At 48.0% G+C, this 21,541-nt stretch overlaps 1 protein-coding gene across 2 annotated transcripts; it reads right to left on the bottom strand.

Moving 5' to 3' along the window:
• Nucleotides 1-13: 13 nt before the first annotated feature.
• On the bottom strand, nucleotides 14-21,412 carry LOC149337132 (uncharacterized). Of its 2 annotated transcripts, none has more exons than XM_089553342.1 (4): nucleotides 21,173-21,412; nucleotides 20,201-20,276; nucleotides 19,998-20,110; nucleotides 14-5,669 (listed from the first exon to the last, which is right to left on the bottom strand). In XM_089553342.1, exons 2-4 carry the CDS (start codon nucleotides 20,264-20,266, stop codon nucleotides 3,191-3,193), a joined length of 2,658 nt encoding a protein of 885 aa, XP_089409468.1. In that variant the 5' UTR covers nucleotides 20,267-20,276; nucleotides 21,173-21,412; the 3' UTR covers nucleotides 14-3,190. The 2 variants fall into 2 exon arrangements, with proteins under 2 accessions (XP_089409468.1, XP_089409469.1); XM_089553343.1 differs by lacking the exon at nucleotides 21,173-21,412 and adding an exon at nucleotides 20,601-21,128.
• Between the last annotated feature and the right edge of the window lie 129 nt (nucleotides 21,413-21,541).

The raw sequence follows: 21,541 nt of genomic DNA on the forward strand, positions 1-21,541 counted from the left end.
TGAAACCTCGTGGTGGACAGCATGATAATGAATTCTTTATTGTACTAAACAGTGATGGCTCATGAGATGCTACACTGGGACTGTATCAAGAGAATAGGCACGAAGTAAATGGGAGTTTGAGACACAGCAATTTACAGCAGGGTTGATGGAATCGGGTGCAAATAGAAATGGACACAGGGCATCAATTCATTCAGCGGCTTCATCAAACCGCTCCTCCGTGTCCCCGTCACAAAAGCATTCAATCAACGACAGTATCGCTTTAAAAGACTGGCTGCTCACGGCACGTTCACCAGGCACCATCAAGGCAACTGAAGCCCAGGCGAGAAAACAGGCCACAATCCCACAAGAAATGCGTCGTGAAATTGCCACCAGCAGTTTTTGTGCTGCCGCATCAGCAGACTATGTTTTAGCAACTTAATCAGTGGCCAAAACACTCCTTGAGAATGAAACAGTGGAAAGTTGAAAGAAGCACTGAACCATGTGCATAATGTGGAACATACTATAAGTTTCAAATGCTTATCACCTGGACTTCCAAACGGCTGTCAGCGCCAGCTCTCCTCCAGGGAACTTACAGTAAACCCTCATTCATTCCATAGCACATCTCAAACTACTGGCCCAGGCTGAAGTGTTTTACGCCACAGCAAGTAATGTGTGTTCACGACTACAGACCTTAAAAGATTTTTTTCTGACCAAATGTGGATACCTCCAAATTCAGCGTGTGAAACATATGACAATCGACAACAGCCAGTGGTTTGTGCTGACGTGCTGCAAAGCATGTCCCCTCACCAACGCTCCGGACTGCTCTGTACTTTGTGCAATTCTGGTGCCAGTGCCGAAGCGTTCCATCTTAGCTTCCGGCTTTAAACCTTGCGGAATGTTATAAGGTTCAGAAAGGGCGTGGTTAAGATGGTAACGGCTGGACAGACCGAGAGACAGAACAAGTGCAGCAGCAGCCTTTGACACAACCCCCGATGCAGTGATGTCATCTCAGCTGTTTGAGTGACAGTAGCAGCCATTGCCAACGTCACAACATCGATGCAAATGTACATTCAAAAACTCACGCAGTTTTTGGCGGCAGTGTTTGCTGCACTGATCTAAGTGCTCGAAGCGCAGTTCACAAAACAAATCATATTCACAATGCCTGGTTGGTGCACCAAAAATATCAAAGCCTTGCTTATTTCAAAACTTTGTCATTTGACCTCAAAATTCTTTGCCTCTTCAGCGGCTCTGAACCAATGAGGGTTTACTGCAGCCCACTATGACAGAAGCTTGCGCGAATGGCCAGTAGCAGGTTTCACGGTTACCTTCGGTGTCAACGGTGACGAGCAAACCATTAATAACATTTGCCAGGACGAACGTGGCTAGTGAGAGTCCATTCTGTGTGATGATGCAGCCACGCCGTCCAAGTGACACTACGCAGGGATAGAAAAGCCTTCCCAAAAGTGCGATGGAGTTTGGCTTGTCTTTCTCACCGACACGTCGCACTCGCTGAAGCGAGAACTGAGGCGGAGACACAGGCTGCTTGGCATGACTGCGATAACTGTACAGAGAAGTGGTGAGCTGTAATAATAATAATGGGGTGTCGTGCAAGGGAGTGTGCCGTGACTTGAGGAAAGCAAGAATAAGAAAAAATAATGGATATGACAGCAAAGTGCTAGGGGGCCGCAAGCACCAACTGGATGAGAAAATAGCCATGCTATGTACAACTTTATATACAGTGATGCCCCTTCTTCCTCCCTTGTTGCCACAGGCCGTGTGTTTTACCTCCGCTTTCTTTAGCACACATGCAAACACCAGAAAGAAACAAAAACAAACAAAACCACGTCCCAAAAGAACCCGAAAGAGTCAATGAACGACGACGTGCCAGCTTCTATCAAGGCCTCCTCCCAAGGAACCACGAAGACACCAGGTTTTCGTTCCCCACAATGCTTCCTTTCCACAAGGTGCCAGAAAGGCAAGCCACAAAAACTAGTGCACGAGAAAAGTAAAACGTCAACCAATCCTGAGAGACAGCAGCTGCAAGTGCGTAGCTTGCGTGGTAATGTGACACCCAAATCGCTTGCCGACCAAAGCGAGCTTGATGATGGACAGTAACGATGCTCACTTCTGCGCGTTAAGTCACTTCGCACTTTTTAGGATAGCTCATTCAAGAGACAACTACTTCAGATAAAGGAAACACCAAAGCCTATCTAGGCCAAGCAGAGCATTCATTATGGTTCAAGAGCACCTCAAAGACACTTACTATTCCACAGGTTCACATTGTGCAGCTTTGTGGAACAAAAAAAAAACTAAATTTACGCTGTGCTTCTGAATCTTCCGGCACTCTGTTAAAATGCACCATGGGCCACACCCCAGCTACAGATGATCAACATTACAATCGAAAATGTGCGGCCAAGCTCTTTGAGTAATCTATTTGAACACCGCAGCGATAACAGTACTTCTAATGACAAGTCCGTTTTCTTGGAGGCACCTTATAAGCTGCGGCTGTTATAAAAAAACAGTCCCTCAAATTTAATCAGAGCTGTGCCCCGTGAGAGAACGTTGCCTTCAAATTTATGCACAACCAACAGAGAGAAATGATTTAACACTAGGTCCACAGTGTATGAACAACCCTGGTGAGCCCATGTACAATGCACTGTCCGTAAACCAATCACTAATTTCAGGCTCACGCAAGACATTTTGCACAACTAGACAGTCGCAAAAATGCAAACACGAAATAAAACAAAACGAATCTACCAAGAATAAAATGCACTCCCACTTCCCGCACTTTCATTATTCCATGCCAGAAGGTGTATTAGAGGCCATTAAAAAACAAACCTCAACAATCATGTGGAGGAGGGAAAATAAGAAGAGAAGAAACCAAAACTCAGGGATCCTTATACCATTCCCCTACCAGCAGAGCAAGTTGGGGATGAGGGCGCATGACAAAGCTCACCGAGGCCAAGGGGAACACGCATGTCCGAAAGCCCTCTTTTCTTTTTGTAACCCGTTCCACGATAAACAAAAAATAAAAAAAAATAAGAGGCAGCACTGCAATGGTGTTCAAGTGGCGTTTCTTGCTGCTACCCGACATCGCTCTCTCGCGATAAATACACACCAAGCTCTTCCCTTCACACGAAAGAGTGCCAAAGGCAACACTGAGGACTGCAGGACACGCACATGCGCTGACGCCAGCCTTCCACCACCCTGCTCAGCTCTGGCCCACAATGAGGGCCACAGACTCCCCCTTGGGCTCGCTGCTCTCGCTGAGACCCTTCTTCCGCCGCTGCCGTCGCCGTGGTGACTTCGCCTCTTCACCGGTCTCCGCCTCGTTCTCTAGGGTTAACGAGCGGCCTCTCTTGCGCGTCGGCGAAGGAGAGGTTGCCTGTGGCAGCTGCTGATGCTGCTTGGCATCCGCCTGTTCGTCCTCGGGGATCTTTGTGTAGCTGTGCTCAATCAGGTGCGGGCTCACCTCGTACAGCTTGAGCTCTCGCTCCGTCAGCGACACCGGCGGTGCCTCTTCAATGCCCCCGTCGTCCTCCTCATCCTCATCGGGTATGGACGGGATGTCAGACGGCGGCGGAAGAGGGATTTCATCTGGATCTGCTGGTTTCTCGCCGTCTGCTGCTGGCTTGGCAGTTGCAGCATCCTTGCCTTGCCTCTCGTGAAGCCGCGAATCGGCGCTGCCTGCAGACAGCAAACTGGCATCTATGTCACCCTTCTTGCCATGCTTCGAGTCTGGGGACACTGTCTTGTCTGCCTTGGTGGCTTTCCTCGATTGTCTTTCAGTGCTGTGCTTCGCGTCCGGAGAAAGCGACTTGTCTGCCCTGCTACCCTTCCTGGTTTGTCGCTCTGTGTCATGCTTCGCGTCTGGAGAGACAGTTTTGTCTGTCTTGGCACCTTTCCTGGACTGTCTCTCGGTGTCGCTCTTTGCGTCTGGAGACAGAGCCTTCTCTACGTCGGCGTTCTTCCTCGAATGCCTTTCAGCTTGCCGCTTGCTTTTTTCTCGCACTGGTTTGACTTCGGCCTCTGCTTTCTCCGCACTCTTCTTTTTCTCACGCTCCTTTCTGCCTTTCTTGGGCGAAACTGGCTTTTCCGGGCTTTCTGCATCGGTCGGTTTGGGCATCGCCTCCACCGCTTCTGATGGCGCCTCAAGTGCGTCCTTTGCCGTGTCAGCGCCATTTTCAGACACCTCTTTTGCACTCTCCTCTGTCTCCTTTTGCTCACTGTCCTTTCTGGACCGCTTTGATATGCGGTTCACAACATCTTCCTCCCTCAGCCGTTTCTTCTTCTGCTTCTCGGCTGGTTTAGCCAGCGCCTTTCCCTCCGCCTTCACTTTGGACTCGGCATCAGGCTGGGCTTCGACCTTGGCTTGGGCTTTGCCTCTGGAGAGGGCTCTGCCTCTGGGCGAGGCTTCAGGCTTGAGCTGGGCTTCAGCTTCAGGCTTAGCATCATCCTCTGGCTGGGGCTCGGCTTTGGTCTCCGCTTTAGCTTCGGATGGGGCTTCGGCTACAGCCTTAGCCTCGGATGAGGGCTTGGCCTCAGAATGCTGCTCTGCCACAGGCTCGTCTCCAGCCTTCGATTCTGGCTCTGCTTTGGTCTTGTTTGCTTTGGTGTCCACCTTCTTCCTGCCCTCTGCCTTTCCTTTCACATTCTCCTTCTTGGTTTCCTCAGGCAGTGCAGCCATCTTTGCCTCTGTTGCTGCTTTGATGACAGCCACGTCATCTTCCAGCCTGTCCTTCACCTCAGCCTTTTTCTTGTCATCGGCTGGCTTTGCCTTGACAACGGGCTTCCGTTCAAGCCGGTCAAACTCCTTGAACAGCATGTCCTCCACCTCCACGAGCTTCCGTTTCCGAACCCGGCCCTCTGGCTTCGATGGGGCTGCATCCTTTTTTGCTGGTGTCTTGTCAGTCTTCTTTGTAGGGATATCTTCTTTCTTTCTTTTCTTCTTCAACGAAAGCTTGTCTACCGCGTTCTCCTTGTTCTTTTTTGCGGCAGGCTCACTTTTTGGCGTGCTGTCCCCTCCCGAAGCGGTGTCGGCATCCGCGTCGCTGGCACTCAGCCCAGTGTCTGCCGGCTTCTCGTCCTCGACTGTGGCCGGAGAGGCTTCGTCGCCCTTTGCGGCAACATCACTCGCCGTACCCGCATCAGACCCACCCCCTTTCTCCCCGCTGGCCTCGACCTTATTCTCCGAGTAGTTTTTGAGGATGCGCTTTTTTGGGGAAGTGAAATTGAGTCGGACCATCAACTTACGGCCCGTGCGTGGTGCTGGTGACGACACTGGCTTGGTTCCGGAGGCCGCCTTCTTGGATGACAGAGACTTCCTTTCCACTGGGGTCTTTTTCACTACCTGCGGCTTCTTCTCAGCTGGGGTCTTTTTCTCCACCTGCGGCTTCTTCTCCGACTGTGCCTTCTTCTCCGTCTGTGCTTTCTTTTCCGACTGCGGCTTCTTCTCTGCCTGCGACTTCTTTTCAGACTGTGGCTTCTTCTCGGGCAACGTTTTTCTCTCTCGTGTCACTGGAGTTGATGCGAGCGACTTCCGAGACGGTGGTGGAGGCAAACCGGCCGACTTGGCTCTGGACTGCTCCCCTTTGACGGTGAAGTCGAAGTCCGACACTGACAGGGGACTGTTCACTTGCTCCAGGTAGGCCGACAGCTCGTTCCGTGACCGGAACTTCTTACCCTGCGGGCTAGGTGAGAGAATGGAAGAAGAAAAGAAACAAAACAAACGTTAGTCAATCTCTACAGACAGCTGTAATAGCCCCAAAACCACTCTGAACATCTTCAGGTGTTCCGGGTATTTTCCCTCTAAATCTGCTTTGAAAAAGAAGTTGCTAAAAAAAAAAAATCCCAAGCCATCTCATTTATGATCCATGCACTGGCAAGTGCCATCCATGCCGTGAGGTATCTAAAAAAAAAAAAAAAAATTTTGAAGAGTTAACACGGAACTTCCTATTTTCAATGCTGGGATGGCCAACTGTCTGTCAGGGGTAATGCTCCTAATCAATGCAGTAACTCAGGCAAGGGGATAGGAAAGTTACAACACGGTGAAATTTCGTGTACATTTCAAAGCAGTGTCAAATTAAGACAATACACAGCAGCATCTTTAAACAATGCGAACACATTTGGCCCTCCACCATGACTGCAGAGCAAAGAGGACGAGGCATGTAGAACTTGTACCAGTGCCACATGAGCCTAAGATATAGCACTGGGCGCTCCATTACATCAACTTACTTATTTTTGTAGCCAGTGCCGTAGACCCAGATCTAACTTCATGATGCACCTAAATAACAATGCCACACGTTCACTATCTAAAACATAAACCGCATGCACAGGCGTCTTCTACGTTTCTGGCCTTCATCAAAACGTGGCTACCATGGGCGGGGTTCTGATCCTCGAGCTCAGTAGCTGGACACTGCAACCACTGAGCCAGCACGGCAGGTTTCATTTAATGAAATGCTTATTTATATCCACCTCACACAAAGAAGAGAGGGTACCTGAGTGGCCATTTGTGTGCACTGTTAAGTACGCGAACGACCCTGGCGTGCAGATGATAGAGACGAAGGTAGTAAAAGAAACCAAATGGACCAGTACACAGGCCGTTTTCCCCCCTCGTACTACATATTAGGAAGGCGTATGTTATGTGAAGGGATAACATCTGCACCACGGCAACAATAAAAAATGCGTACTACTGGCCTTTAGTACATATGCCCATGCTGAATGAGGCTCTCCATGAACAATTATGATTTGCATGTCATACTTCGGGACTGGCAAAATATCAGTAAACTTTGCGGTTTTCAGTAAGGTGTTCAATGAGGCCTCTGTGCGATGATCACTGCCCCTTAGCTGAACCAAATGAAAGATAACGGTGACCGCAATCGTGGTTTGAGGTGGTACCGTATTATCCGGCGTATAAGTTGGTCTTCTTTTTTTTTATTTTTAGTCGGTGCATACTATAAAACGGTGCAACTTATATGTGGTGAAAAACGGTGTACCATTGTACAATACCTTTTGCCGTGGCCAATAACTACGTATATATATACAAAAAAACAAACAGAACGGTAAGAGAGAGACAGAGAGAAAAAAAAGTTTTCAGAGACCTTTACCATAGCGCGGTCTCCTACCGTGATCCGCTTCCGCGGAGACTCAGCCGCATCTGAGCAGCAAGAGGTGTCTGTTCCTCAGGGACGTATCAACGCATGCACAGGTAACACCTCGGTGATGCGTAGCGGAACAGGGATTGCACTATGCTACAACTGTGCATTTTTAAAATGTTTTCTATGGGTAGAAGTGCGTGCCACCGCCGCATCCACTCCAGCCGGTCCAGCTAAATTCTAGAAAGTTTCAATTTCAACGCAGCATCTGTATAGCTAAGTGCGTGTACGGGATTTTGCACAACACGACACTGTCTGTGAGGGGAAGAAGCCGAGATGCAAAATTCAAGTTGCGTGTCGCATAATACGTGCCGGTGAAAGGGAACTGGGCAGCAGGGTGACAGTTCGACGGGGGCGAAAAAATTATCCGGGACTGACACAAACTTGCAAGAGCGCTCTAGTTGATGAAGCTAACACAAAAGGCAAACCGCGGGAATAAGACACCCCTTTTAGAGCTTGAGGATCGTCTGCACACGATAGCTGTCAGCTGCCACAAGCATGCATTTCTGTCGCACTCTCCGACTAAGGGATCCTCGGCACATTCGTACAGGGCTCAATGAATGAACAGGTGGGCCTATCCGCTGGTGCGACTTCAGTGCATTTTTTTTTTTCGCGGAAAAAACTGCAGTTCACAGCAGGGCATGACTTCTAGACTAGAAAATGCAGTGCTAATTCTGGGCCCAGATCAGTAAAAATTACTTCGGCGATTTATAACAAAAGCTCTATAACGAAGAACTGTGTGCATTACAAGGCGCAAAAAGGAGCTGCTGTCTCAGTGGAGTAGCTGCCACCAATGTGGCTTAGAATTAAAAGCTCATACTCCACCTCAGTAGTTTCTTGCTGCACTACCAAAGCTGCAATGAGTGCAGAGGCTGCATTATGATGCAGTGAAATGTCATGCGAGTATAAAATGGGAATGTGGGGAAACATATGCTAAAAATATAGCGTGCTTCGCAGTGCACACATTTCAAGTTATTTTAAATTGAGCCTTACTGCAGGCTTATGTTACACTCGCTAATTCCCAGGTTTAGTGTGCGTGGCTCTTGCACTCGCTAAAATATTGTTTCCAAAATGACGGCATCTTATGCAGCAGGACCCCTCACTTTGGACTGGATACATTGTTTTTACTGTTGTTGTCAGTACATTCACTGGCCATAAATGGGGCATCGGTCGTTCACTTTGTTTCATCTAGTCTAAAGCAAAATGTATGAGCGATAAATCTGCTTTATTTTTTACCTTGAGCGACTATGCTGCCACTTTTAAGCCTAAAAAGAGTGCTAGTTTGGTGACGAAAATGGTTTTCATTCTAACAATGAGATGGCGCCACTAGGCTGAGGGTATTGCGTCTTCATTTGCATTCGCTGAACTAAATGTGCAAGTCTAAAAAATGGCATACCATCCTGCAAAATGCTTGTGTTCAGCTTACCTAAGCATGCATACGCTTATGTATGTAAACAGCATTGATTTATACTTATTTCTAACCATATCAGAGTATGCCGCGAGCAGACAACATGCAGAAAACGCGGCCCAAAGGAACACACGGTTTAACGGGCTCTCCTGATTGGTTAAGGTGGTCTCTACCTACCATAGCGCTGCAAGAAATTTATGAGATGGAGCATAGAGAAGTGCTCATAAACATTGGAAACCTGATAAAACCTTGCGAATTCCTGACATGAAAGCACTGCAATGTAGTGCCATTTATTTCCACACCGGTAGCTCTTTTCTGTTTGGCATCTTATATTTTATAGCTTTGCAACATGGCATACTATGCTTTAGAAATCACTACACATATTCCAGTTTGCAAATGAAGCACTTAACACCGCATGACACTGGCTACAGCAGCCAGTCACTTCTCAGCCAGCCCAGGAAAGCAGCAGATAAATGCGTGGCGGCCACAAGGTGACAGCACTCTTGGCATAAGCTCTAATGAGCCGATGAAAATGAGTGATGAGCTATGCATAAGGTCCATCTGATTCGTCTGTACTCGCTGCACAAGTTCTGTACAGTTCTGCGGCAGTGCAGCGCCAGGTCCAACAGTTCAAATGCAGCTGGGCAATGGCTGCTTCCAAAACGAATGGTCGAGTGCAGGCCTGGCCGCTGCCAGCCTTGGCATCATTCTCAAATCTCAGCCACATGTGTGCCGCCCACCTCTACGGCTGCCAACGTCCTGAACCACATGAAGAATTTTCGAACAGCACGTATCACAGCGAAGTGCTGTTCATGAAGAACCAGCCTAAATGCATGTGGTGTTGTTGACCGCAAGGCTTAAATACGGCAAGTGCCCACAGCGGGGGATAGGCCAAGACACACGTGGCTACTGACATATGCTCGAAAACGGTTTTCAAATGAAAAAAAAAATCTAAGCACATTATGATACTCCCTAGTACGAAATTTCAGTGCAGCTCTGTCTGCTTCAGTAACGCGCAATTCTAGATTCTGGCGTAAGCGGCGTGGAGCTTTTGCTCTGCTCAGGCGGCTCGTTTGGCAGCAGCGGCAGACAAAGCATTTCGATGGTTGCGTCGCTCATTCTTCAGAAAGAACTGGCTGAGACTATTTTGTATTGTATTATATAAACAGACGGTTTATACTGGGAGGACAAAGCTGCGAGTGGCGTGGCTGACACGAACAATATACAACGTACAGCACATTTCACAGCACTGCCCGCCAACGGAGCGGAGCATGGCACGACTGCGAGGATGCAGCACGTGAGTGAGCGTGGACGTGCGCCGCTGCAGACTGACTTCCCCTCTCCTAGCCACACACCTCGACGCATGCAGTGATGATGCATGATGTTGCGCACCGCTGCAGCGCCATCTTTGAACGAGCAGCAGTACTCCCGCTCGCTTGGTTACACCTACGGTGACACAGCTCAACACACAAACGGGAAGAGCCCCGCTGCAGTGGCTCAGTGGTTAAGGCGCTCAGCTGCTGGCCCGAAAGACGCGGGTTCGATCCCGGCTGCGCCGGCTGAATTTCAATGAAGGCGAAATTCTAGAGGCCCGTGTGCTGTGCGATGTCAGTGCACACCAAAGAACCCCAGGTGGTCGAAATTTCCGGAGCCCTCCACTACGGCATCCCTTATAGCCTGAATTGCTTTGGGACATTAAACCCCGATAAACCAATAAACCTAAACAAACAGGAAGAAAGAAAGAAAGACAGAAAGAAAGAAGAGGAATGCACCTTGCAACAGCTGGCGTGAAACGCATGAGCGCTCATTTACTTAACACGACCTAGCTGTGTGTGTGCGCCGAATGACGGTAAATGGCACCGCGCCCACTGTGATTTTGACAGCTGGCAGGCAGGCAGGCACTGTTGAAACTGTGCCCTCGCGCATCTGTCATCGTGGTAGCGCTCGCACTGAGCAGGCACACCAGCACAGAAGTATTTACACACATAGTGCCTGACACCGCACGCGTGGGATGATTGGACATGCCCGCAGATCACTGCACATCCACTGCACACAAATCACTACAAGTAGTTACAGGCCTGATGAACAGGTCCCTAGTGACGCATTGTATGAGTTAGGTCCATGCATCCCGCCTCCACCGTCAGTGCTGCATTCAGCACCACCAGTAGACAGTTCTGCATCCCGAGAGGGATAGCGCCGCATGGGAACACATGTCGAAAAAAGTTTTCAGACAGTTTTATGATTTTGCAGTGCACCTACGATGTCGTCCCTTTGTGAAGAAAAGCTGAGTATACCCTAGCACATATTGTGAAATTCTGAAACGTCATTTCAAGGGCAATGTATTTTTAAAACACCGCAATACGAGCGCGTGTCACCGTCGGATAAGGGGTACCAAGCCCGAGTACGACCCACAGAAACACACATAAATAAAACTTTCCGAACAATTTTTTTTCGTTTTATAGTCTAGTCATGGAGTTAGCCATTCATTAAGAATGACAAAAGTATGCAACGTCAGTTCAAAGGCAATCTATCTTTAAAATACTGCGATAAATGTGTGCGGTGAAGCCAGCTACATTCTTGAGAGGAGCTACCTATATGTGCTCGGTGTTTCTCCAAATCGCGCCAGCTTCTCGTGGAGTTTCACATGCTGCCACATGTGCTACATTTGCTCACTGATACAGTCGTCCAACTTGGGCAGCATAGACAGCTCTACATGAAAAGAAGTACTCAAACGACACGAAACGAAAGCAAACGGCGCACTGTAACAGACGACGGAAAGGATGATACTCCCGGCTGCCTCTGGCATTAGTTAGCGCGTTCGTAAATGCAACGGGATTTCGGCCGCTCAATGGGCCAACAGGTTTCTTTCGAGGTGGAAAATAGAATAAAGGCGTTAGGCTTTTTGAATTCAGCAATGTCCACAAAGTGAGAGAATGCGACTGAAAAATAAGAGCGAAGTAGCGTCGCTGTCTGCAGCAAGTTCACTACAAATGAGCCACGGCAAGGGAAACAACGAGCACATATGCAATAAGAAAGCAGCCTTTTACAGACCTTTTAATACAACAAAAAATGAATGTGATGAAAACAATCACACAGAAAGATTTTAACAAGAGCTTACTCCTGACACACAACCGACCTAAATCCATGCAAAGTTTTTGCCGTTCGTGCAGCCAGTGTCGCATCGGAAAGCAGCAAAACAAACTGAAAGCAGCAAACCTTGGTCCCCGGCAAATTTCGACAAGCGCTGCTCCAGCCAACAACACAGCAGTTAGCGTTCTCTTTTCAGATTCCATAGGTGCCTGAAAGAAACTCTGCGACAAACTGCAAGATGCTATTCTGTCACTGTCGCCTTCCCCTCTGGATGCTTGCATTGCACCTAGAGGCACACGCTTCGCTGCAGTTAGATGTGTAGGGTGTGTATAGTGAGGCACCATTCTCGTCGACGAGCGGGAAAACTCGTCCCTTCGCCACGTTTATCGGAACGCACAAGCCATCGTCTGCTTCCATAGCAGCTGCAGCTGCATGACGTGCAATATTTCGGCACTGACCGCTAAAGAGGCGCACAGTTTTCCCGAACTTTTGAACTAGACCTGCATGACATCTGCACTCTTTTGGAATGGATGGAGTCGTACAGAGGGCGCCATGTTGCACCGCTGAAACGAATGGCAAAGTGCACCGCGAGAACCAATTCATGCAGTGCAGAGTAATCAAAAGGAGCTATATGCAGTGGCATCCCCTCGACTGGACCGTTGAATGAGGTTCAGGTTGAGTCGCGTCTACAAGACATCACATACGGTTGGACGCTTTCTCTGCAGACCTGCTCTACAATTATGTCCCCTACCAGTACGAAGAAACAGGACAAAAAAAACGTGATTAACAAGCAGTGCTTCTGGCGAAATTCATGAAATGCGTGTCATGTTTATAAGGGCCGGACAGTACCTAGCAGAAGGGGAAAGCAGCGTGAAGAATGGGCACGGTCTGGTCAGTGGCAAGTGTGCACGCACCTCTTCGAGCTATTCTTGCCACAAACGAAAAGTATTTGTCACAACAGGGCCGCACAGGAACAATACATTTTCAACCTAAGTGGATACAGCCAATGAGCAAGTGACTCAAATGCCAGTGCAACACGTACATGTGGCTAAAACTAAGTCGCAGAACCAGTAGCGGGAATGACCACTGGCATTGTTGAGTAGGGCTTATCGCAGGTAGCTTCCTTACATTTTCACGCGAAACTCGCATGGTAAGAAACGTGGCAAATGTGCAAATTCTTAGTCCTGAATGAAAGGACGCGCCTTGCACGGAAGCAGAAAAAACCGGCCCATCTCTCAGTACTCAGCATGTGAAAGCGCAATCAAAGACAACACTGGTAGGAAAATAAGAAACCGTAGGAGGAACGAAGTGCAAAACTGAAGCTGGATTTGGATTCTGCCGGCCACGTTTGTCATCCTTTCCCCCACGTCGAAAGAATTAATGCGCAAGTTGTACGCCCTTTGTATCGGATGGCCATTCCTGCCGCCAAGAGTTGGCTGCGGCGCCTGACAACTGAACTACGCTTTGGCACAGCGCTGGTGCTATTTCATCGACATTCTCCCATCTGCAGCGACACCTGGCAGGCAGGCTTAAAGCAATGATGCAGTCCAGTGCAACTGCAGAGCTCATCTCCCCTTGAAATGTACCGTATATTGCCGCTCTTAAGTCAATGCTTTTTTTTTTAAATGGCCTTCCAAAGTTGGGAGGTCGACTTATAATCGGAGTCGACGTATATGCGGAGTCTTAAAGTCAGCCTATATACGAAGTCAAAAGTAATTTCGACCAAGTCACAGATAATATCACGCCCCGTGCAATCACAATTCCATAACAGTCAGACACGGTGTGAAAGTAGATTTGCTTAAAAAAATTTGAATTTAATTGAGATATGCACCAAAGGTCTGTTTTAATACGACAGCAACTTGCTATTGACAAACCCTGGGTGTTCCACGGAAAAACGGCCAAAGCTGGGCGGGCTGGCAATGTTTAATACAAATGGGCGGCTACAAGTACAATCCAATCCAATCTAAAACTATACCACACGTGACCAGTCACATGAGCCGAGAAGCATTTTCTCGTGTTGTGCAACGTTGTTTTGTGCCTTTCAGCATTTCTGCACGCGACGTCGTTTTCCACGAGCAGCATCTCAGTACCGCTTTCAACGACCAGCGACAGCAGTGGCTCATAAGATGATGATCGCGACTGTGTCCTCACAAGCGACAATGAGTCCGAGATGTCTCGTGAATGAATAAATGTTTCTTTATGACTCGGCCTTCTGAAAAACTTTTTGGGCGAGCTAGGACCGCAGGGTGCAGCAGCGCCGACCTAAATTCGGAGTCTAACTTTTTTTTGCACAAAGGGGGTGGCGAGTTGGGGGGTCGACTTATAACCGGAGTCGACTTATAATTGGCAATATATGGTAAGTTGAATGCGTGAATACCTGAGAGCTTTTGAGGCTTGTAAGAAAATTTAAGGCTTGTGGCGTTGCATGCATTCGCACAGAACCCAAGGACTGCCTGCCCCCTCTGCATAAAGCCACGCAGGATGATCGCCAAATTCAAGTGTTAAAACGCAGAAAATTTTAAGAGTGCGTCTTGATTTGGAAAGCTAATAGGCTTAGCAAGAATGCGTTTGTTCATCACGGAGATGAGATGCCAGAAAGAGTGGTATGTTCGAGCAGGTTATATTGATTCTAGTTAAAAAAAAGGGGCCACTAAAAAGCATTGACATTCCATTAATACATTACTTCTTCATGTTCTTCCTTCAGGTAAATGTGAATCGAACTATAAATGAAATTAAAATTGCGAGACTTGGGCTGAAACCACGCTCCACACGGCAAACAATAATAATTATAATAATAATAAAAGTGCCAAAGGCATTCCTTGTTAATTGAGTTTGTTATATTACACCACATTATATTACATTATTACACGCACAAAAACATTTCATATGTTTAATTTCACTGTCTTATCATTTATCTTTTCAAATGCAATGACGATCCAATCAGAGAACACGCATGAGGCATGGTCAAAAAAAAGATGGAAAACCCTCACTCTAAAAGCCCCTGATACGTGCATCTGTAGGAGCCCTTATTACAAAAGTCTATTCACAGCAACTTGCAACAGAAGCACGAACAAATGAACGAAATTTTGTGGAGAAGTAGCGACAAAGCTACCCTACATTTCATTCTGCTGCAATGACATGCATTCTAGGTTGCTTACAGTAGCAGACTTGATTTTTCGGGTGCTGATAATTTGGACTAGTGCGATATTCCACACTTCGGTGAGCAGCTAGCACACACATCAAAGGAATGTGTACATATTCATGACTGGCGTTTCGGGCTCTGTACTGGCTATTTTCATGACCTAGTGCTTGTTTTAAAATCTCGCGATAAACTGATATTTGTTAGTCAATGGAAGCAACCTTGCATGAGTCAAACAGCCTCGCCTCTTGAGGGTGTAAAGGAATGAACGAGAAGCAATGAAGAGATCCCTGTCTGACATTTCAAACGGCCGGCGTGAAGGTGGAGTGGTAGATGGTCAACGAACGCTTGGAGGAAATTTAAAATCAATGTCATAGATGATAAAAAATTCTGAACAGTGGGTGAGTGACAGAAACAGCCGATCAGATAGGCAGGACCTAGCGACTGTCGATTTGCCATGCGACCGCAGTGGTGACCAATTGGTTTGAGCATCTGCCTCGCATGTGGGGGTGACGTGGGGGTGTGATTGCCAGTGCCGCCAGGTACCCACCAATGATACAATAGGTACAGGCTTTTCCCTGGCCTCACGCTCGGCTCTTCTGGGGTGAAATGCTTGGTTTATTGGGGTGTAATGTCCCAAAGTGACTCAGGCTATATGGGGGATGCCGTAGTGAAGGACTCCGGAAATTTTGACCACCTGGGGTTCTTAAACGTGCACTCACATCGCACAGTACACGGGCCTCTAGAATTTCTCCTCCAAAGAAATTCCAGCCGCCGCGGCCGGGATCGAACCTGCGTCTTTCGGGTCAGCAGCCGAGCACCATAACCACTGAGCCACCACGGCGGGTAGGGTGAAATGCTTAGGAAGAGGGTCTTTGACCACACCCTGTATAAAGTAAACACCTTGTGCCACGGTGCTCTTTGGCCTAAGCTACCCTCGCGCCATTAAAATCCATCATCAAATTCATTTTGTTGCCCAAAGAGACTATTGACACGTTGGCTTACGATTGTAAGTTGAACTATTTTTTAAATTTGAAAATCCGAAGTGTAGGGAGGGGAGGGGGTCGGCTTACAATCGAAACCAAAGCATGACACCATAAATAGGCAAGATAAATGAGATACCAGGGATGCTACAGTGTGGTTGCGATTTTATGTTTGCTCTATGGCATAACCCAGTAGCATTCGGCTATTCTGCGCGCTTTTTCAGAGGGATTTTCTACTTTTTAAACTTTCAATTACATGCTCGGCACTCAAGGGAGTATCGATAGTTGATGGAAGGGCCACTGTTTTAATTGCGGTGGCACTACCACTATAAATGGCAGTGCTTCCGGGGAGTGCCAGTTCAGCGCTGTGTGTGTGCGTGTCTTCTTTCTTCGTCCCGTGTAAGCGCGCTGTTTTACGGTGTGATCATGTACCAACTGGCCCGGCAACTATCCTTAATGGTTTATGGACTTTCCTTAAGTCCCTTAATTCCCACCGTGATTTCTCTCAAATTTGGTTAATTCAAACAGTCCTGCCCCTACACTCCCACCAGCATGCGAAAGAGCAGCGATTGAGGTCGGATTTGCCAAGTTTCCAGCATTGAGTGAGCTGACAATTCGGCCCCTCCAACCATTCAACTCACACGAAAGTCCAACAAGCCCGGCCGCCACTAAGTTTCCTTTTCCGAGCTTCGCTATCAGCCCACGACAATTGTGGCCGTCGGCCGCACTTCAGCAAGCCACGCACAGCTGCGAGTCGGTTCAGACGTTAATCAACACGTCACTGGTTCTCCTTTTTTTCTTTTCAGAAGGCCTCTCACTGTTGAGGTGCAAATCTGTGCATCCCTCGTTTCCATCTGCGTAGTCTTGTGCATTGATAATGTGCCCTAACAACGAGCTGCTCTTCGTATGGTAAAGCCTCCTTACAAGAACACTGCCACTTGCGAGGAGGCCTTAATATTTAGGAGCAAATCTGCCACGCAGTTTTCTGTTAAAAGCAGATTGAGCAACGTGTCTCGCCGTTGTTGGCGTAACCAAGCGCAAAGGATGAAAGATGGCAACAGCGAAAAGACAGCACGAGGAGGAAAACGGAGGAGGAGGGTATGGCAGTAGCGTGAAGGCAGGCTGCAAGGCGGCGACCATGCAGCCTGCCTCCGTATGCACTGCTTGCCATAGATAGCGCCGAAGTTGCGCGTGCTGGCCGTTCACCCGAGGCGAGGCTCATCGACGGCGGAACGCTGAGCACGCCGCCGAAGTCGAGACCCGGAGCTGCTTCTGTCCGGCACTGCGTCTTCAGCATGCGGTTGCCTACGGTTCGAATGCCACAGCAACTGCACTCGAAAATTGCATTACCGAGAAGCATGATTGTCAGCAAAAATTTTTTGCAGCCATTTGATTATTTGGCCTTTGGATAATTCAGACCCTTCTCCCTGTCCCTTGGGGTTTTAATGTGGTTCCACTCTACTGGGAAAACAGTGAGTTATTGATAACTTTTTTCAACCATACTTTAGTATGGACCAGGATGGACTTTTCTTTAACTACGAAGTTTCTGAGAAAGTTGTATAGCTTTCCCTTATAGCTGTATGGCCGTGCTCAGGTGGATGTCAATGAGTAATTACTCCCTTATTACAAATCTACTCCACCTTGGGGGATTCCCCTAAACATTTGACCAACACTGTTCCCACTTCGAGTTATTGATCAATTCGCTATCGCCCTACCATAAGCTTGCCATCCCAGTTAGCTCAGTTGGTAGAGCGACTGCTCCGGTAAAGGTAAAGCTCCGGGTTCGAACCCTGGACCAGGACGAATTTTTCTTTATCTACGAAGTTTCTGAGAAAGCTGTATAGCTTTCCTCTGTAGCCGTACAACTGCGCTCGGGTGAATGCCAATGAGTAATTACTCACTTATTACATACTTTAGTAAACACGTAATTGTCTTTCACTCATATTTTATGTTGTGCTAAAGTTTCAAGCTACATTTGCTGAAATAGATGCGCAATACGATGTGTATGCATAGATATCCTAAAGCAAATTGCATTTAATTTTGGACCACATTAATGTGCCCTTCTGACACTTCGAACAAAAACCTCTGGTCCCTTGAAGTCTGAATTAATGAGTCTACTGTACAGTATAATCTTGGTGATACGAATCTCATGTGGCTGCAGAATATATTCACATCATCCAAAACGGATAAAATTCACAACCAGAAGCACAGGAAGCGCACCCGTGGGATTTATATATGGCCGCCCACCTCCACTCACTGTTCAAAGTTTGTACCTCGTGACATCAGTGATGTAAGGGCAGAGCTTAATGCTTGAGGGTGTGGTCGCGCCTCGCAAGTTTGCATTGTCCGCAATGGCACGGGTGAGTTTCGGAACATCTGAAATTGTGTGCACTGTACACGGTGCACGACGGCCAGGAAATTTTAAGAATCCGTATCTACCATGCTCGTATCATCGAAATGCTACAGTAAATGCACCAGACAGCTATATACATTGTTCAGAAGTGCGTGACTGCTATAACAGCTTTGTCCAAGCGGAATTAATCTTAATAACAATTAACATTACTACAAAATTAAACAATGCTTCTTTAATAAACTTGCGAGATGATTGTTTGCGCACACTCAAAATAAATAGCAATGATAGTGACACTCCAACAGGTTGGTTTGAGATAATAGAATCTCTCGATGATGAATTAGTTTGCTGCCTAGCCCTAGCAGTTGTGAGTTCATTAAAGTTCGACTACAACTGAGAGCCTCAAAGGAGGTTCTAACTCAGCAGCCAATTGAAAGTGGCTGTGTGATACTAGGCATTACACAGCAATGCAGCTGTTTTCCTAAGCAAACATCATCCCCATTTCAAGAGGGGCACATGGGTTTCGGGGAAGAAATTTTTTTAATTTTTGGGCATATAGTGATAAAAATTGGCCCACATATTAAGAAGTGCACTAAATGGCCAAATTCAAATTTTCAATCGTACAACCTCCAGTAGTTGTGGCATAATAAATTTTTGATGCGTTTCATTGCTATACCAAACTTGCAGAAAGCCTGGCGTGGCAACAAAACAGGGCCTAGAGTCCCTCTTAAATTTTATTCAAAGGAATGGTTCATGCAGTGACATGCTCCAAATATTTTTATCGATCAGATTTTTTTTTTCTACACAAAACATTATATTCTTCCTCGCATAATGCACTCATTACCACTATGCCCAATTAGTGAAAGAAAGAAAAAATTAAAAATTAATTCAGAATTATAGGAATGTCATTGCATAAAGAATTTAAAAAGGAATGCAATGCAACAAACCGCATGAGAATCCAGGCAATCATTGTCATGCTATGCCTTTTGCAAGCAAGACAGGTCAAAGAACACTTTTGAGAAAACTGGCATTATCACGGAGATCTCGGCCAGCTTTTTGCTACCTTCAGTAAAAATAAAAATAAAAATCATTTTTTAAAGTCACTTCTGGCTTGTTTCGGGGAAAATCTTTCGTGATACAATTACAAAGACCTTACAGATATGCAATCTGGTGTTTTCTGAAATTCGATTCTTATCGAGATTTTCGTGATTTGAAAGCCGCGTCCCCCCTTAAACAGACGCGGTCAGTACTCAAGACAGAGTGGCTGGCCTAATGGAGCTTTATTTGCGAAAACAACGCTGCGAGGTGCGTCATTTTCGTAGGCTGGCTTTAAATTATACTCGACTACCGGCGGTTTTCTAACATGCACCAAAATCTGCGCACTCCGGTACGGTAGCATTCCACCTCCATCTAAATGTAGCCGCTGCAGTAAAGAACAAACCCACAGCCGTCGGTACAGCAGTCAAATGCCACAACCACAGAGGCATTGCGACTGCAAATCATTCTGCTATATAAAGGCACCCGCATTACCTCTCAATGTGACTGTCATTTCTTTGTCTCTCATGCCTTGCCTGTGTTGGCATCACTTTTATAATGAAATCCGCAGGATTAAAACCGCTGAAGTAGGAACATTGCTCTTAGCGCAAGAACCAGAATTCTGCGTGCCTGCCTCTCGAACACAGAAGCCAGCCAACATGGCATTTCCTTTTCAGTGTTGCGTCAAAGGTGATCTCGACAAAGCCAAAGCCGCAAAGATCGGCATGAAACCACAAAAACGATCCAAAAAGGGCGCTTCAGCATACTTTCAGCAGCCACGAGAGCATGCTAGTTTTGCGATGCTGAAGGTCTCGGCTGGTTCTGTCCCATACAGAATGCAATGACTCCAGCAACCTACTTGTATATGTAGACGTCGAACTTGCCAGCCGAGCGGCCACTCTGCCGCTGGCAGACCTTGCGGTACCAACCCTCGGGCAGGTTTGGGTCATCAAACATGGCCGGGCTGTCGAGCTGCGTCGACAGAATCAAGAACAAGCTGTGAACGACACTGGTTTGACGCAAGCAGCGGGCTGTCAGTGACAGAAAAGATGACCGACCCACCTCAGTCGTGAACACTGGTGTCGTGGATGGTGTCTCTGATCCATTTTTGCCGTCACCGCCTGCCATGACTCAGGTTCTGCATTTGAAGAATGACAGTTAGTAAACTACCTTCCGGAATAACCATGCCAAACCAATGCTAACCAAAACAAGAAAGGTGCATACACATTTCAAGACACTGAACCAGGCTAAATCACTGAGCAGTTTGGCTAGGGAAGTAAACGACGCCATGCCACACTGCACAGATGACAGCTGCCGAGATTTCTAATGCGTTTAGTAGCAGCGTCAGCGACTGCATGCCACATCAAGCACTCCATCCATCGCATATGCCCTGCGCACGGAACGATCGCGGGAGAACAGGGAAACCTGAACAGTGCGCTCTCCCCGTTCGCTGAAAACTTACACCAGCCGAGGCGTCTCTCGGCGACGCTTTCTCGTCCAGCGTGCGCCCAGCTCGGCAGCGGCGCCGAAGGTCAAACTCAGCGGCAGCTTCCCACTGAGGTTCCCTGCCAGCGCGCGCGCCACATCCGAGCCGCGTCCGCTCCGGCAGAGGAAAGCCGAGCTGCCTTACAGGTCACCGAGAGCTCAGTCACGGGCGCACGGCACGAACTCTCGCGACGCGTCCCCACGCTAGACGAAACGCGATGCGCGCGCGGCCCGCCAAGAGCCCACGCTTGTCGTCGCTTCGCCTGGCGGCATCAGCGCGGGCAAGAAGGCCTCTGCCGCGGCGCATTTCGCGCGCCTCTGTAGGGCGCCTCTGTAGGAAAGCGACATTTTTGTCAGTGAATCCGCGCTAGGCGACCGTTATTTCCCGTCCGAGGCACGAAGCGGACATCGCAGGGCACGCATAACAGCAAAACGGCGGCGTTGGGGGGCCCCCAGCGACTCGGGCGCGCGCGCTCTACTCTCGAGGTGGCCGCACACACAACGGCCGAAGCGCCGCCACCGATTCACCGCCAGCCCCGCGCGACTCACGGTGAGGCACGCTGTCCAGTCCCTCGCAGCGCGCGATGCGTCTCGAAGACGACGACGGGGGCCTTTTCCCACAGCTCGGTTCTCCCGCGACAAATGCGCGATCCGTAGAAAACGTTATGATGACGGAACTCAAAAATTTTTCGACTCTTCGACGATGTCAACACATTTCCATTGTGAAAACGAAGCCAGGTTGGACGCTAAAATTGACGGGCGGGAGTTGCGCACTCAAGTTCCACGGAAGAAAAGGAGGGGCTAGCACAAAAATGTCTTTGCCGGTTTTCTTGTAGTTGTCCGCTACGTGCCGCCAGCAACAAAATAATCGCACGTTTACTAAACCTTACTCGTCAAAATTGTCTAAAAACACCTAAC

Source organism: Amblyomma mixtum, chromosome 7 (genome assembly GCF_055824585.1).
Source record: "Amblyomma mixtum isolate Tamu chromosome 7, ASM5582458v1, whole genome shotgun sequence".
In the NCBI taxonomy this organism is placed as follows: domain Eukaryota; kingdom Metazoa; phylum Arthropoda; class Arachnida; order Ixodida; family Ixodidae; genus Amblyomma; species Amblyomma mixtum.